Here is an 18684-nt window from a genome sequence, read left to right as displayed (position 1 = left end):
ATTTTCTCATATCAGATGAATTGCCCTACCATAGATTACAACTATATATAACTTTTAGGTTTTGATTAAATAGTTAATAAAATGCAAGCCTTCAAAAATTCAACATTTAGCATTTATGAGAATGCTGTTCAGTTTGACCAATTTTCAATCGCATGTAACTATTAAAGTAAAAAATATTTAGCGAAAATATTTTAGATATTTTTATATAGGCATAAAAGGAACCCATAATACCAAATTTCATAAAAATCTGTTACCATGTGGCCACCACTTTTTTGTGAATTTTGCTCATTTCGTATGGAATGACCCATTAGTATGTAAATATGTGATTTAATTTAAAAATAACTGCAGAAAAAATGTTTGCAAATTTTTTGAGTTTTCATATTTTTTTGATGGTTTTTAGGTTAAAGGATGTTAGATATTATAGTTTTCTTTTTTGCTTCGATGGATGTGTTGTAAATATACAGTTTGTCCCGAAAGTAATGAGATTCATTTTTTTTTTTGCCACTAGACTATATTGCTCACACCTGCGCGACCAGTTGGAAGTGGTAAGGGGAACTCTAAGGTTTAGAGAGACACCAGGTTTACGAGCTCTCGGAGCGGTGGGAGTTCAATTTTAGTTAACCTCCCCCACAGAGCCTCGTCTTGGTGTGTAGGATGGAGAGAACTTTAAAGCAATGCTATGTGATAAAATTGTGCTACTAGCAGGTCAAAAAGTGTCATAAGGCCGGGAGGAAGTCGCCGATGAGGCTACTTCTGGGTGTCCATCATCATTGCAAATGGACGATGTCATCTCGTGAGCTAGATTTGCTGAACAAAGATCGCTAAATAAGTATTTGTTTGATTTCGAACAATTAAATTTGCCGAAAACATATGTTCATCAAACTGTTAAAAAAGACTTGGATTGCAGGAAACTTTTGTCAGAAATCTTGTCCAACTGTTCCCATTGTCGACTCCTATCTGACCCGGACCGGTGCTTCAACGGTGCCTCAGACCCCCTATAGCCCTGAAAGACTTCTTGCTCCCAAAGGTGAAAAGAGAGCAGAAAGGAAAGCATCTGGAGAGCTCGAAAAACATTCAAAGACCACAACAAGGTGCCTTAACAGCATTCCCAAAAGCTAGTTCCAGAGGACCTTCAATGCATGAAAAACACATGGGCAAAGGTGTATTAAGTTTTATTTCATGTTTTATCAATAAAACCATTTTTTTTTTATTTTAAAAGTCTCATTACTTTTAGGACAAACTGTGTAGTGTATTTTCATATATCGAGTTAATTGGTTAATTTGTTCAGTCATTGAAGCCTTTGAGAGAAATTAAAAAAAATTGTGTCACAAAAATACTTTAAGATAAATTTTGACATAAAACTTACGGTTGTGAAGCTATTTTTGTAGTAGATATTCAACAAAATTTGAAAATGTCATTACAAAAACAATAGAACAGCAACAAACAAAAAATTGTAAGAGCAGACCTAAACCTTTTTCTTGAGACAAATAAAGAACTATGTTTGAAAACACTATCTGTAAATATTTTTTCTATGGTTCCTTGATGTTATGTGTATATAATAATTCTGCTGTCACATATTGCTAATTTTGTTTATTTTGTATATAATTTTCATTTTAAACAAAATGTTTGTTTGAAGCAAAATTAATGCTAATTCTTTCTTTGTGGGATTTTTAGCATTATCTCCCATGTCAAGTCAAACGTATAATCCTACACCTAGAAGTTCTTCAGTAAAACTAAGCACAATGCAGATTAGGTAAAATATTTTATTTATCTAGAAAGAACTTTTCTATATTGGAGCATTTTATTCTAAAATGCATTAAACTTTCCTCCTAAATATTTTATGCTGGAAATTAAATTGATTTCTAGTGAATACCTAATAGTGGTTGTGTGGCAGATCATGTAAGCTTTTAAAATGAAGGTATCAAAGTTTCAGGAGTAGAATGTTTTTGCAATACCTTTCTGTTTGTCAGTTAATAAATTAAATATCAAAAATCAAAGTGAAAAGGAGATAAATATATGTATGGCTTACAGTAATGTGGTAGTAAAGGGGTCCTTTGAGTAAGTACAACCTGAAAATTCCATCCATCAGCCACCCTTTGAGTTACTATTTTGTAAAAATAGTAACTCAAAGGGTGCTCAGTTCTCTAATAAGTGTTCTCCACCAGCATTAGGAAAGGCTGGATCACCACCTGAAGGCTGGAAGATTTTTCAAAAAAGTTTTCTGGCAGAAAAAAAAGCTGAAAAATTTTATTTTCGTGGAAAGTAACTCGGAGAAATATTCGGACTGATTCATCTTCTCTCAGTATCATTAGTGATGTTGATCATAATTGAAAATGTGTAAATTCAAAATCAATGAACAGTAACAGGCCCAGCTAGCCTGCTCAATTTTGGTCTCCTTATCTGGAGATGGATATTAATTTGTCATAAGGGGTTCATGTTTATGCATCTTGAAAACATGAGCTAATAAAAAAATCCACTACCCCTTTCATTTTTCTCGACCCAAAATTAGTTGGAATTGACTATTTAAAACCAGGATGCAGACAAAATGTTCATTTTTGTTGATTAGTGTCATTAAAATAGCTCATTAATTGCACTATTAACAAAATTACTTCTTTGATATTAAATTAGCCTCTATTTTCAAGCATTAAAAGTTTTTTCTTTTTTTTTTTAAGTTTCCGTGAACAAGGTATTTTTTAACTTTTTTATTTATGAGTAAAATAATTGGAATATAGCTAAGCCATTGTTCATGGCTACTTCTTGTAGGTAACGCTTTGATGTAAGAATGAAAAAAAAACGAAAATAAAAGGTTTTAAATATTTGTGTTCAAAAGTTACACATTCTGGAGAATGATCCGCATGTGTGTGCAAGTGTACATACGTACCCTCCAGGGACATGTAGTGATCCGAGAGAGTACCCAAGCAGTTGTATTGTCCATTTTTTCTATGTCATTACTTACATTTCTTAGCATTTGTAGTACATATATATGTATTTGCTCCAGAGTAAAAGCTGTTCATTTTAATAAGTGTGGTGCTGAATATAGCATCATTTACACCGCAAACATGACTTTTATAATAACATACATAAAAAATAACTAATTAATTGCAAAAACACATTAGAAATACAAAATAACAATGCTCTTAAGAAGAAAAATAACAAAAACTGGTGTCTAAAATAGGCAGTATCTACTAAAATACCAAAATTGTTTTAGAAACACATAATGCAATTATTTTACACTTTATTGACTGATGAATTCTGTTTTTGTATATTACTGACAAAATCCTCAATAACAGAATTAAGAAACATGTTCCTCTCTTTCAAAGTATTTATTAAGTTCTTATTCAATAAAAATCAGTCCAAGATTTCAAAACTAAATTTTTCGTTTCATTCCCCAAGCACCGAACTGCTTGCTTGGATTGGTGCCGTAAAATGAGTTTCATCGTCAATCTCCTCTCATTGGATAAAAGCTTGGGTGATGTGGGTTGTCATGGCAACAACCCTTCAGTGCTGTTTTTGCTTGGATTATGCTTGTTGAATTCTTGGGTTATGCTGTTTGCCGGATGGGAGAAATGTGCATGTTGGATCTCGGTCGAGCTACTTGCAGGTTTTACTCATTTTGAGGAACAGAAAAATACCATTTTCATATTTCATGTCCTTAACGACCTTGAAATCACAAATAATTGTTAATTTAAAATTTCTTTTGAGGAGTGCCCATGCACTGCTTAGAGTTTACTTGTGTGGGCCGCACGTCACTGGTACACACTCTCATAATCGATATAATAAAAGTTTTACCAAAACAATTAATATTATTGATATACTAATTCTGTCCTGTGTATACATAGGTTTTCTTGAGAAAAACTGCAAATAATAGTTTGGTGTGCAGGGAAATTAAATTATCTTACAGCTTGCATTGTCAAATTTAGGGTTGTACTGGCACAAGGTAAACTTTTTAAAGCAGTGTTGAAATGCAAGTTCTGTAAATGCCTGAATATATCATTTAGTGCCAGATAAATTAAAGTTTTAATTTTTCCTGAATAGGGGGGAGATTTAGTCTTCAGGTGGAGAAACAATTCCCCCCAAAAAAATTCCCGTTATTTCTGACCTTTATCATCTTTAATCCTTATACAATATGGTATACGTAATAATTTTACTTGAATAGAAAAGTAAGAATAGTTACTACTAATAATGTAAATAAAAAAAATACTTAATTTTTTTTTCTATCTCTCTTAATTAGCTCTGTCATTGCTTTTAACCACGTTGATATTAGTCATAAAAGATTTATATAATTGTGGTTATATTTATTGAGCCATGTGAGTATTTTTCCAAAAAAAGTTATGTAGTTTTGAGTATAATTTAAAAATATAGATATTTTTACATTTCAAACTTCTCGGTTCAGTTGTTAAATGCTTCATGCTCAACCTTTAAGAACACAGAAGGTTTGAAGTAACATAAGAACACCAGTGGCGTACTCCGTACGCCAGCATTTTTTAAAGCTTAACTCAATTTTTAAAAATTTTCCTATTTAATACAATGTCTAGTAATGTTATACAACCCAAATTCAAAATAATAGAATACTTTTCAGTTTATGGAAAAAGGTTTCCAAATATAAGTGCAAATTAAGTATTTAAATGAACGTGCCACCTTTCTTAGACCTTAAAGCGTACATTTCATTTCAAATATACTTAATTAAAAATAATCTAAGACAGAAGAATCCAAAATTTTATAATGGTGAGAGTTTGCATTAAGTCGAAAAATTAGAATATTCAAATCAAAGGTGGAAAAACATTTTCAAAAGAAACAACATTTATCAGTACTTTGAGTCATTTTTTTCTGGATTCAATCCTTTAATCCTTTCACATGCAGATTCTACCACCTATGTACATTCATCGCTTCTAATACGGTTTCCATACTCTCTTCAATGCTGCAACGATTTCAATTTTGTTGACAAGCTCCTGTTCTTGAACCACTTTCCTTAGATATGAGGTACCACAAATTCTTGATTGTTTTGAAATTGGTAGAGCAGTTCAATACCAAAATCACTCTTTCCTGGTTTAAAATCTAAGAGTTGATTTAGAGATGTGACACGGAGTAGAACCTTGCTGAAAGATAAAATGTCACTGCTGTGCCTCTAATGAAGTATCATGCAGTATTACTGATGAACAGTGGACGTCACATTGTTTCATTTTAAGATACATACAATCGTCCAATTCCAGTAGCCCCTCATGCACCCACACACCATAAATGATTTCTTAAATTTGAGAGAACGTCTTCCACAAGATTTCTCATACGTTTTAATTTTTAAACGCTAAGCCCAAACACCTTTTTTGTTTAGATATTTCAAAAAAAAAAAAGTTCATCACTGAACATAATACTTTTTCAACCTTGTTGCCTCTGTATAAGCTTCTCTTTGCTCCAGGAGAGTCATGCACATTTCTGCTTCATGTTTATCGTTGGTCTTACTTCCTACGACTGGCAATTGCAGTTTTTGCGACTATCCAAGTGTAGTTGACGTGGACATGATAACTGTAGATTCTTTTCATGACCAATGGAATTAAGAAGCATTTTTCAGCAATTATTTTGGACGATTTACTTTAACTTTGGTTCATCTCTGCCAGTTGTTACAATTTTCTACCTTGTTTACTTCGATTACTTTTAGTTGGTCAGTCCTTCTATATTCCTTTAAAATCTTACGTACCGTAGATTGTAAAACGTTCATTTGAATTGAGTTGGAATGTTTTTTTCTTCGAATTTTAAGCAATAATACAATTTGTAACTTCGTTTTTTCCCTATTTATTACATTGAATACTTATTTTGAGCAATAAAAGTCTTTTAAAAGGGCGTAAAATTATCCCGGCGCCCAAGCTTCATACTTGGGACAAACTATCAGTTAACAGGTATGCAAATATTTTCTCTACTTTTTAAAATTCACATGGAATGAATCGATTATTCTAATTTTTTGACCAGTATAAAAAATCTCTATTTTTCCAATGTGTTAATGACCCATAAGTTATTAAAATAGGATCTGCAAAGTTGTTGATATTTATTTGCCCATTCATGAATAACTTGTATTTTTCTTTTTAATTTGCATGCGTTCATTTTCCCTGACTCAGGGATGAGTTTTGTTCAAACAGTTCAGATATTTTATTTTGAATTTGGGTTTTAGAAGGATCAAAGAAATTAATTGAACAAACATACGAACACAATTAAAATGAATACGATCACAATATATTAAAAAAAGTTATAACATTTAATTTGAATTTCAAATATAAAATATGAAATTTTTTTAACAATGTTTATACATAAATGTTATTTTAGTCACTGAGACAACTCATTGGCATTTGTTGAACTATTATTGCAGCTCTCACAATTGTATTTTGTTATTTTTATATGCTTTTTGCATGCAAATTGGAACATTCAAGTGTGGTTTCTGTGAAAAATAATAAAAAAGAACAAGAAAAAAAGGCAACTTTCGACTTAAAGGACCTTGGAAAAAGGGTAAATAATGGCCAGATGTTGGTCAAGTGACTTTCTGAAATTCCTAGCTGCTTTCTGGCTGAGCGGCGTACTCAGTATGCCATCCGTGTTCTTAAAGGTTAAATATAAAAATCAATTTATTTCTCTTTGTGTAATATATATATTTTTTTCATAGGTGTAAATTTGGTCAACTAGGCCCTGGTAAAAGCCAGTTCAGTTCTCCCCATGGATTTTGTCTTGGGTTAGATGAGGAAATTATAGTTGCTGATACAAACAATCATCGCATACAAGTTTTTGAAAAAACTGGTGATTTTAAGTATCAGTTTGGTGTTGCTGGAAAAGAAGAGGGTCAATTATGGTACCCAAGAAAGGCAAGTTTTTTTTTTTACCTTTACCTCATATTGTAAATTCAATGCTGCGGAGTAAGAAGGAAAATGGACTAAGAGTCTTAGAGGACTTAGAAACATCAGATTCCAATTCCCACTCTAGGCTTTTTTTATTTCTTTATTTTATTTTTTAAATATTACAGTAAAACCTCTCTATTACTGACACCTACGGGGACATAAATATTGTCCGGTTTAAAGGGGTGTCCGCTTTCCCGAGGGACACGTAAAAAAATAAAAAACGAGTTTTTAAATAACCTACTTATTACAAAATAATTAATAACACTTCTTAAAAGAAAACTTATTCTGAGATCAAAAGTTATATGTTTGTAATTACAGAAAAGTAACAAAATGTAATAAGTGTTACATATGCTTCAATTCAAGGTTTTCAAGAAATAAACTATAAAACACACCCAGAGAAAATACAAAAACATACCTATGTCAGTTTCGTGAAAAAAGATGTAATTGAAGTTTGTTTTGAGTAGTTTTTGCTCATCATATCTTCATGATAAATTTTAAGTTCTTGCATTAATTTTACCCCTACTTCATCATTTCTTTCGGTGTAAAAATGTCTTAGTTGATCAATGTATATTTGAGCATCACGTAAGCTTCTAATTTTCGTTTCTTCAGAAGATGCTTCCACTACTATCTGAGGATCGTCGTCTTCTCCTTCACTTTCGGTTTCGTTATGTGTTATGCTTTCAACTATCTCCTCCATTTCTAAGGAATTGATTTCACATTCAACATCACCATCAATTTCAGCAAATTCATTGCCAATTAAAACATTTTCACCACTGAGGCGTATTAATTTTGTTAAATCATTAACGGGTTCTTTGTCATTTACTGTTCCTTCTTCAGCAACAGGTAGACCTTTTTTGAACCCAGCTTTTAGAAAACAGCTGGTAATTGTAGTCACCTTGACTTTTTGCCACGCTGCATTTATCCATGAAGATGCCTGTAAGACATCGATTTTTACCGTGCTTGCACTACATTTTCCTCCATCTAAACCTGAAACGATGTGCTTTAAAATTAGTTGTCGATAAAACACTTTGAAGTTTTTTATGACACCTTGATCCAAAGGTTGTCAGACAGATGTAACATTTGGAGGGAAAAAAAAATATTTACATTGCTCAGTTTCACATTTGGATGAGAGGTCGCATTGTCCAGAAAAAGAAGAACTTTGCACTTCTGACGTTTCATTTTTTTATTTAGTTCCATTAGCCATTCAGTCATTAAATCCATGTCTATCCAGGCTTTTTCTGTTCGCTTTCCATTGAAAGCCAAGTTTTTGCGGATTCATACCTTTAAAGCACCTTGGCTTTGCCGCTTTTCCTATAATTAAGGGTTGCTCTTTAACACCATCCATACTAGAGCATAATAAGACCGTTAAACGCTCTTTTGACATTTTGCCACCATGACATTTTTCACCTTTAAAGCACATGGTTTTTTCAGGTAATGCACGGTAAAAAAGCCCCGTTTCATCGGCATTTAAAATATTTTCGGGATCATAGTCTTTAATTATGGATGACAGTTTCTCGACCCATTCATTTACCGTTTCTGGATTTATAGTAGCGGACTCTCCACTTATTGCATTAAAAGAAACAGAATGTCTCTTCCGAAATCTTTCAAGCCATCCATTCGAGGCTTTAAAATCCTTTACTCCAAGGCTCTGCGCAGCTTCTAGTGCTTTTGTTTGCAGCATTGGTCCTGACACGGGAACTTGATTGCTTCGCACTTGGCAAAACCATTCGAACACGCATTTATCAATTTGATATGAAGGTTCCTTTTCAGATGACATTCTGTACTGCTTGCTGTTTCCATTCTCGCACCAAGCTTTCATTAACTTTTCTCTATTTTTTACAATTTCTGCCGCTTGTGTTTTCCCTACGTTAAAATGCTCTGCTAATTTTCTTACACCACATTTTTCACTTTTGTGATATTCGAGCACCTCAATTTTTTCTTTTAAAGTCAAAGCTTTGCAAGGCATTTTTTCCAACGTCGATTCGAATAAGGACACACTCGACTACAGGGTCAAACGCAAAACTTATTCCAAAAACTCTTAAAATGAAATTATCCTTCCAGGGAAGCTGCTCCACCTCCCCTTTCTTTGGCAATGATCCCCCATTATTCCGATCCATAAATTTTCAGCTTTCTTTTTCCCTTTAAAATAAACTCAATAACTGGAATTAAGAACGCATCACTTCTCAACCATCGGCCCCGTCCATTAAAAGGCGCCGATGAAGAACAGCAAAGGCCGCAGTAATAAAACTTAAAAATATATAAACGAATCACCAATTTTCTTTTGTAAACTCTGAAGACCACATGGCGGACAGTTTAATTACTCTTGGGAAAGATAAGGTGTTCGGCCAGTGTACCATGTGTTTTGTTCACTTAAGCCGCACTCAATAACCAACAATTGCCTTTCTGGGAATCCGAGCTGTCCCCAGGAGCCTAAAATGTACTCCCTAACCCCAAACAATGGGTTCTACATTCGTTTCCCACCTCAGCAGATTTTTTCCTGGCAGATTCTGAACCGGTTGTGCATTTTCGCAATGGGGTAAATAACTTTTATGGTTTATTGTGGAAGGAGGAAAGGTGTTGCTCATTGTTATCTCAGGTTCTCTTTGTGTCAATTATTGAAAAAGTCCTGTATTGGAAGTGAACCCCAATCTAGGATGTTCAATAAATCTCTCTCTTTTTTCTTTCAAGGAGAAAGAGTCAGATTTGCTGAAATAGTCCGTTTATTGTCCGCTTTAATGAGAGAAGAAAGAGCTTTTTTCCAAGAAATGTTTGTGTCCGTGTCCGGTTAAGTGAGTGTCCGCTTTAATGAGGGGCATTTTAATGGCTTAACCATAGAAAAGGGACGGGAAAAAAAGAAACTGTCCGTAAAGAGAGGTGTCCGCTTTAAAGGGGTGTCCGTTAAGCGAGGTTTCACTGTAATTCCTTTATATGGAAATTTTGGTGTTCTATTTTATTGTAAACCTAAGATGTATACAAGGTTAAAAATTCTATTTGAAAATCAAATTTTCCAATAATTATGATTTTAAAAGCGAGATTACTTAAAAATCCCATGATTTAAAAAAATGAAGAGGATTAATTTACATGTTTAACAAATAGATGTTGATCAACTAGTGTGCTTTCAGTTTTTGGAAGCTGTAACTTGAGAGAAAAAAATGCCTTTTTGCCGAGTCAAAGAAACCTTTCTTGAGAGGGGGCGGTCCGCCCCCAGGTGGCAACCATCTGGTGGGACACCCCTAGCTAATTTCAGAGTGAAAAAAAATAAAAGTACATTATTTCTGAAATCTCCTATAAATCTTAAGTTATATTTTAACTATAAAATGTCATCGAAAATAGGGCACTATATTGCGATGAGAGGCTGTGTACATATACGTCTGGAGCACATTTTAGACAAAATGTGGTGGTATGCAGCTAGGCAGGAATAGCTTTTACTATACTTTTCTCCTTCACTCAATTTTAATTTAAACTTTATTGGCTGCTTTAGAATTTACCTTAGTATGAAGATTTCAAGATTAATTTTACTTATTGAGTGTTGTTACCAAGAAATCATATGTTTATTTTATTTCATACTTTTTAGTGAGAACCAAGCTTTTGTCTTCAGATTTAAAAAATAGATGTATTTTATCGAATCTTTTGGATTCGCTTTTTTGTGCCAACACTTATTTGAATTTACCAAACACCCTTAGAAGTTTCCTCCTGAGCTACAGGCCCTGATTTGCTTAAGGGATTCATTACTACTATTTTATAACTGAGATCAATGTATAAAATATATTATTATTTTTATTTGAAAGTGTTTACGTAGAATTGGTAGTCAGTTTTTTTAAAAAATGCAAAGAGAGAGAAAGTTAAAGAAACGAGCTGATGTGTGCATCACACGACTTCCTTTTACTCCAATTTAATGTCATTTCCCCGTTATTGGCAATTTTAATGTGATTCAATTATTTGCTCTCTAAATATCACAAACAGTAGCCAAATTGAAACCAAATTAAAAAAATAAAAGCCAAATTTGTCGCCAAGTTCGCAACAAAACTTGGCAACCAAAAGACTGGTAATATATTACCAAGTGTTCGACAAATTATTACACAACTTGAGGTTACATCAAAATTAACAATGATTTCCCCCCAAAAAGGGGCCAAAGACTCCCTTAGGAACATCCAAATGCAACCAAAAGAGAAGGTGCACAACTAGACCCCACTAGAAGTCTACATACCAAATTTCAACTTTCTAGGACATACCGTTTTTGAGTTATGCGATATACATATGCACATACATACGTACATACGAACGTCACGAGAAATTTCGTTGTAATTAATTCTGGGCTCATCAAAATGGATATTTCGGGTGTCTGTACGTTCCTAGGCATATATTCATGTGGGGTTGGGTCGAAAAAAAAAAACTCAACATTCATTCAGGGGTGAGAAAAATGGAAATTAATTCAGATTTTTGACTGAAAATTTTTTTTTGTGAATACAATACTTCCTGTTTTGTAAAAGGAAGTAAAAATTGCTACCCAGAGTCTGAGTCTGCATGTTTTTTACGGATTTCCACTCCTTTACTTCAAAATCAGTCTGACTCCACAACCCTGTATAAATCATACTACATCTTCACTATTGTGGGGTAATGCTTCCTGTCACTTCACCTTGTTAGCGTTCTGGTTAATGAGGTACAACATGCTATGTAATTGTTGGTAGCACTTACTGTCCATTGCTGTTTTCCCCATATTGTGATTTAGTTCATTTTTCATGATTCTATCCAGAAAGAAAGTTATTTTCATCATACTACTCTAAATACACTTTTCAAAGGTTGGCAGGCATAGTTAAAATCCTGTGGATAGAACAGAGTGGGTAAATGACCTAAAAAACAAAAAAAGCTTTAAAGTCCTTGAATTTATTATTTTTTTTCAATTTCTTGAAAGTTCTGGGAAATTGGCATAGTGTGCAAAAACACCTTTTAAGTTCTTGATATTATCATTACCATGAGCCAATCATGTTACATGACTGGTGTAGTAAAACATGTGATGTAAAAAGCTTCTCCCACAAAGAAATTTAAACTTGGCAAAAATATTTTTTTCTTTTTTGTTCCATAGTATATTTTTATGTTTTGTCATATAAATCTTTGCAGTTTGCAATCAAATATTATTTACAATATTGAATATGAAGTTAATTCATTGCAGGTCAACTCGTATTGTAGGTACTGTAATTAAATAGATGAACACTTTGTTTTTATGATATGGTGTTTGTCCACACACAAACAAATCTTTAAAAAAAAACTCCAGCTTGTAAGCAATTTCTCAAACCTTTTTCTGACTTTTCCAACTTCCCAGACTCCCAATTTTCCTAGTTTTACCGGTTGTTTGCAACATTGTCTTTAAGTGCACTGCAATTACTGATAGTGTATGTTTTGAAACAAGTAATGTGTGTTAATAAAAGTCAAAATCTAGTATTGATGAAATTTAACAATCACATGTATTTTCATGTTAAATGCATAACTATTTTAATTTTGAAAATAATGTTCTGAACCTCATTTGTTACCACTTTTAGGTTGCTGTAATTCGCAGCTCAGGTAAGTTTGTTGTATGTGACCGTGGAAGTGAAAGATCTAGAATGCAGATCTTTACAAAAACTGGACATTTTCTGAAGAAGATCGCCATTCGCTACATAGATATTGTTGCTGGTTTGGCTATAACAAGTGAAGGTACTATAGTTGCTGTGGATAGTGTTGCACCTACAGTTTTTATTATATCAGAAGCTGGAGACCTTCTGCATTGGTTTGACTGCAGTGAATACATGAGAGAACCTTCTGACATAGCAGTATGTGCTAAAGAGTTTTATATATGCGATTTTAAAGGTCATTGTGTAATTGTCTTTTCAGAAAAAGGAAAATTCTTGCGAAGAATTGGCTGTGAAAATGTCACTAATTTTCCTAATGGCATTGATATCAGTGATGCTGGAGATGTTCTTGTCGGTGACAGTCATGGCAATCGTTTTCACATTGTAGTCTTTTCAAGGCAAGGTACTTTGTTATCTGAGTTTGAGTGTCCTTATGTTAAAGTTAGTCGTTGCTGTGGTCTTAAAATAACAACAGAAGGTTATGTGGTTACACTAGCCAAAAATAACCATCATGTTTTAGTTTTAAATACTTTATACATTGTGTAAAATTGCCTCTTCCGTAGACTACCTGTAGCTTTTGCTTAGGTAGCATTACTTATTTAAGAGCATTTAGACTCGATGTTTATTTAATGGCCAGATTGTAGTTATTGGATTATAGGATTTATAAAGCCATATCTTAACTGTCAAGTATGCCAACTGCATTAATATTAGACTACAAGGTTGCTATGTAATAGTTGATCTCATGAAAATGTGTAGTGTAGCATTTTGTAGTTGATTCTGTCTAGGGTTTATCTATAGCAGCTACATGTAATGAGTGGACTGAGCTGCCTTTTGTACCAGTCTACAATGTTAGATAAAAGTATATACATCATGTAGTTCTTAGTTTAGCATTGTTTTACACTTTGTCGTAGCAGAGTGAGTTGAGAGAATTATATTTACACATCTGTGAAGTAGCCTGTGATATATATACATATATACATATATATAACACCTAAAATTTACAACACAATTGCTCACAATATTTGTTTCAAATTCACTTTTAACGTTTTTCAGATTGTTATTTAAAGATTATTAAACAAAGTTATTTTGTAGAATGACAATCTTGGCATTGTGTCTACTGTGTTGATGTATCTACTTAGTGTTCATAATTATAAATGCTTGTACTTAAATCTGAAACTTCTGCATTGAATTTTAATGTGTGTAGTTATTAGAGATTTAGTTGTTTTATTTTCCTGTTTTGTTTTATCATTTTATTGATTATCCTTTGATCTTCCAAAATCAAGAAAAAAAAAATCCTCTTTTTTATTGTAGTTATATTTGTGCATCTGTTTACGAATACTTTGTAATTAACTTTGTATGACTGCTGAACCAAATCAAGGTAGCAGTAGGTATTTATTAATTTTAAGATTATATTTTTTGTATTATCATCCTAGTCTTTGGAATGTTTAATGCTGCGGCAAAGAGCATATTGTGTTGATTGGCTGACAGCACTTCACTAGTGCCAACACTGTCTGCCTTAGAGTTTTCAATAACGTTTAATTGAAGAGAAAACTCCACTAATTTTTAAAATAAAAGTACTAAGAAAGTATGGTTAAATTTATTTTTTGACAAATTAAAAGCTGCTTCATTAGGCATTCCTGTGTGAATGAGAGAAATGGACTCGGAATATATTCAGAACAAACTTCTATGCACAATATGTGAGAAAACATTGAAATGTGTTTGTGTGCATTCTGTTACAACTAGCTGGGCTGTTCCAATGTGCTGGACTGTTCCAAGCTTGCTAACCAAATGCTTATGTAATTGTTTATTATTATATGAGCATTTTGTGTGTTTATTTTTGTGTTATTTTGAAAACCATTTTCATATACAATTGTATTTAATATTTATGTTGTTTTTTCTTTTCCTTTATTTGATCTTTTGATTTCAGGTGTGACCAGGTTTATGTCTCATCATGAATTTTAAAGTTGTTTTTTATGCTGTTAGCGTTTTCTCTTTTATTTGATGTGGAGGAAAATAACCTTCACAACGTATTTATACAGATAAATATCTCTACTTTTTGCAATAGGCTCTTTATTTCCATTGCAAAGCAAACTAATGAAACAAATATTTCACTCCTATACTTTTAATTTTATGTTGCCTTTATGTTTTGCCCATTAAGACATTCCAACATAAATTAAAATTTTGAAGCTTTTAGTGCTTTACTAGTCTAGTCAAATAGGCTGAAATATTTCAATGAAACAAAGTATGTGCATAGTTTGGGTTGCCACCAATTTTAAGACAAAAAGTTTGCTTTTAAATTATGTTTGCAATGGTTTCATCATTGAAGTATATTTACCAAACTATGCAAGTAAAGCTATGCACTTGTAAATATAAAAGTTACATGAAATATCTCACAAATACTATATTTAAAAGTTGCTAATGAAATAATGTTGTTAAAATCTTCATACGTTATAATTTTTACATTTATGGAGTGAATACTGTATGCTTTTATGCGTTATTGAGCTTCAGAAGTTCTGAGGCTTTTGAGTTAACTAGCTTTTGTAGATAAATGTGATAATTAAAGCTAAGTTCAAATGTAATTTACAATCGATTCATTTATAACTGCATTTTTGAATTTCATTGCAATTTACAACTTAATTAAAATAAGGAGCTTAAAAGCTGATTTATACATACGAAATGAATTTTAGATGAACTAATTTATTTTCATTGCAAGTTTCGCGTATACTGAAACTTCTGTATGAATTTTAGATGAAGTAATTTATTTTCATTGAAAGCGTCATGTATACTCAAACTTCTGTAAAATCTGTTTCTTTTATTATAGATGAACTAATTTAATACGAGAAATTATGAAAGTACTCATTTTAGAATATATTTTTGAGAGCTTTAAAGCTGATTTGTGAAATAAAATAAATGTAATTTAAAGTATGAATGAATTATACAATGTGTTTATAATTTTAAGTTTTGTATGTTTGTATATGCCATTATTAATTTTTATTATTGGTTATATAGTTTAATTCTTATTGTTAATTATTATTATACTGATAATTTTGAGCATACTTATTATTCAAATATACAGTTTTCATAAATTTATTTCATTTTTTTTTCACATTAACTGCATTTCTTCATTGCTCTTTAATTTTCCCTAGTCTCTTATGCCATGCTGATATTAAAGGTGGCCACCTTTTCTATGGACCATTATTTTATCTTTTTTTTCTTATATTTCAAGGATATCATTCATGATCTGGGAAAAAGTGCTTATGCATATTCTTGCTTTATTTCTATAACTTCTTGTTCCTATCACAAAAGTCTGCTTTTGAGGTGTAGATCATTATGTAAAATGTATACAGAATCCGTAAAAGAAAATGTTCTATCGAAACTGTTTCCTATTTTGTTAAATATAAATATAAATTTACCAAAAGGAAGCAAAAAGAGAAAAAAGCACCAAGTACCTTGTTAAAAGTTGAAATCCCCCTTCTTAAGGCCTTTTTGTACTGAAATGTTTTAAATGAATTCTTTAAATGCAGTATTTGCTACCTCTTGTTAAAGTTCAGAACTATATTATAGCCAGTTTACATTATATCATGTAACCAGAGATATATCTATATATACATATAATTTTTATGCCTATTATATAGAATTTCTGACTTTAGAGTTGTCTTTCATTAGAATACCTGAATATACTAGTCTAAGGGCTTGAATGTGTACAAATTAATTGATTATTATTAAAAAAAATTATATAGGGCACTATAAAGCCATTGTTTTTTCTTTTTTAAACTCTGTGATGCTGTAGGTAGCTAGAGTAGGGTAGTGTTCCAAGATGTAGTACTGAGTTTATGTTTACTAAAAATGCTAGTTAATATTGTAGGCTGTAAGAATATTGAGAACAGTATTTGATATTATGTTTTTTGTTTTACAACTTGCAACACTATCTTATTTATTCTAGCTACTGTAGCTATACATCGTATTTTTATTATCTTAATATACAAAATGAATTTTCGTATTTTTTTTACTTACTATGCAATATTTATTTACCATGACACAAAATACAAGCAGAAAATTTCTTATTATATTTACGGATTCTTCACAGAGGTGGCTTCCGTTTATATTTTTTTTCTCTTGAGGCAATATTTGAAAAATTTGTTTATATTTCTGCTGTACTTGAATTGTGGTATTGAATAAGGTTTCTGTTTGCCCAATTCAATACCACATGTTATCATGCACTGTCCATTTATTGTCAGAGTTTACACTTTTTGAAGCTTATGTAATCTTGGTCCTTTTCCAAAGCACTAAGTATTTGGTGCTGTTTTACAACCATATTGATGGAGCAACCATTTGTTAATTGTGACTTCAAATAAAATATATATATATATATATTATCTTTATTGATCATGAGGAGTTAAATTTTTGAAAATGATTTTGTGCCTAGATTTTTTGCCATATAATCAATTGTACATTAGTACAAAATAATTGATCCCCTACATTCTGGATGTCTCATTGTTGTTGGTAATGCTGTTTTTTCTGTACTTCCGCATAATGAATATTCAAAAATTATGCACTTCAGGCTGTGTTTACTGAAAAATCAAGGCAATACATCAGCAATTGACATTCAGGAGCTAGTGGGATCTGGAGTAAGGTATATTGCATTTACTTGTGCTATTTTTGGAAAAGCGTAATGGATGAAGTTTGTAATAATGTTCCATGTTCAAAATAAAGGCTGTTGCATTCTACTCCCTTGTTTAAATTGTTCTTTTTTCTTGTGTCTTCATATTTTGACATTTTCTCATAAACTAATGTTTAAGCTAATCTTGAATTATATTCAAATGTGCATTTAAGAAATATATTTTTTGTAAGAACTTATTACAAAAAAAAAAAAAAAAATAGTTAGCCAATTTATCTCTACCTCTGGCAAAAGTCTTTTTTTTTCTTTTCTTGTCTGATTGATACCAATCAACTTTCATTCTTCAACATGCAGTTTTAAATTTTTGTGAAGGTTTTTGGGATTTTATTATTTTAAAAATAATAAATTTTGAAAAACTTTTTGTCACAGTAAACTTTTGTGAATTTTTTTTTTTAATTGTAATTGTAACATGGACTTTCGTTTATGCTAACTTAAGAAAAAACTATCCACAAAGTATAAGCAGGTATATTACCTTTAAAGTTACTTTTTTTCATTTTGAATAAGTTCAAATAAGAATTATGTTGTAATTTAAAAAGAGTATACTTATCGACTACCAATTGAAACAACATGAAAACTAACTTAAGGTAATGAGTTGCAGCATTCTACTATCCACAAAGTGCTTGTTATAAGTACAAGAGAAAAGTATATTACCTTTAAAGGACTCTATGTAAGTAATGTCACCGTTTTTTTCAACATATTTGACCCGTTTCCCTTTGTCACTAAGTGACTTTTTTTGTTTTACCATGCTCCTTTACTCAAAAATTTTTTTAACTTTAAATTATGATTAAAAAATGAAAAAAAAAAAATGAGTTTATAATTTTGTCCAGCGGTGCATTTTTATGTTTCTCATAAATTTCCAAAAACAAAAACTTTTAGCAACCACTGATGGCAACATATATTCATTCTATGGCGTTAAATTAACATTTCTGTTTCTTGTAATCCTGGAATTTTTACCTCTGAGTTTATACTTTTGTCCAGGTTTCACAAATTTTCCAATTTTATGAATTTTTTAATTTAATTGATAAGATGTACTAATTTTAGAACTGAAAATAATTTAAACTGAGTCATGTTGTAATTGAAACAAAAGAAAAAAAAATTGAGTTATAATTTTGTCCACCACTTTATGGGATATCCTACTTGTTATCCCCTCTCCTCAATGTCACAACAGGGCCCCCACGGGTCATTAAAAGTGCTTTATCTCAATGACCTGTTACAAAGGGCCCTTTAAAGTGCTATATTTTGTGCAAAAAGTCGTAATATTCTTGACATGGTGCTTTATTTTTTACTAGATGCATTGCCCGGTTTTGCACGGTCTACCACGAAAATAAAAGTTATGTTCAGTGACACCTGTTCAACAATCAGGCTTCAGCAACAACAACTACAACAAAAAAATTTTAAATTTCCCTACAAATCGCAAAAAAATAACCAAAAAAGAAAAAAAAAATTAAATCCCCCGATTACAGGAAGAGCTTCAAAACAAAAAGGAGAATTTTATTTGTTCACAGTTGAGAAAAAATGGTAACAG

The 18684-nt window shown here is 31.7% G+C and overlaps 1 protein-coding gene across 1 annotated transcript in view; it reads left to right on the top strand.

The window, feature by feature from the left end:
• The window catches only part of LOC129231581 (brain tumor protein-like), a 124103-nt gene extending 106895 nt beyond the window's left edge, over positions 1–17208 (top strand). The window contains 3 exon segments of the mRNA XM_054865939.1: positions 1675–1753; positions 6647–6842; positions 12413–17208. Of these exon segments, the coding sequence (XP_054721914.1) occupies positions 1675–1753; positions 6647–6842; positions 12413–13027 (890 nt within the window). The 3' untranslated portion in view covers positions 13028–17208.
• Positions 17209–18684: the final 1476 nt, after the last annotated feature.

Source organism: Uloborus diversus, chromosome 10, assembly GCF_026930045.1.
Source record: "Uloborus diversus isolate 005 chromosome 10, Udiv.v.3.1, whole genome shotgun sequence".
Lineage (NCBI taxonomy): Eukaryota > Metazoa > Arthropoda > Arachnida > Araneae > Uloboridae > Uloborus > Uloborus diversus.
This window is presented reverse-complemented; position numbering and strand designations above follow the sequence as displayed.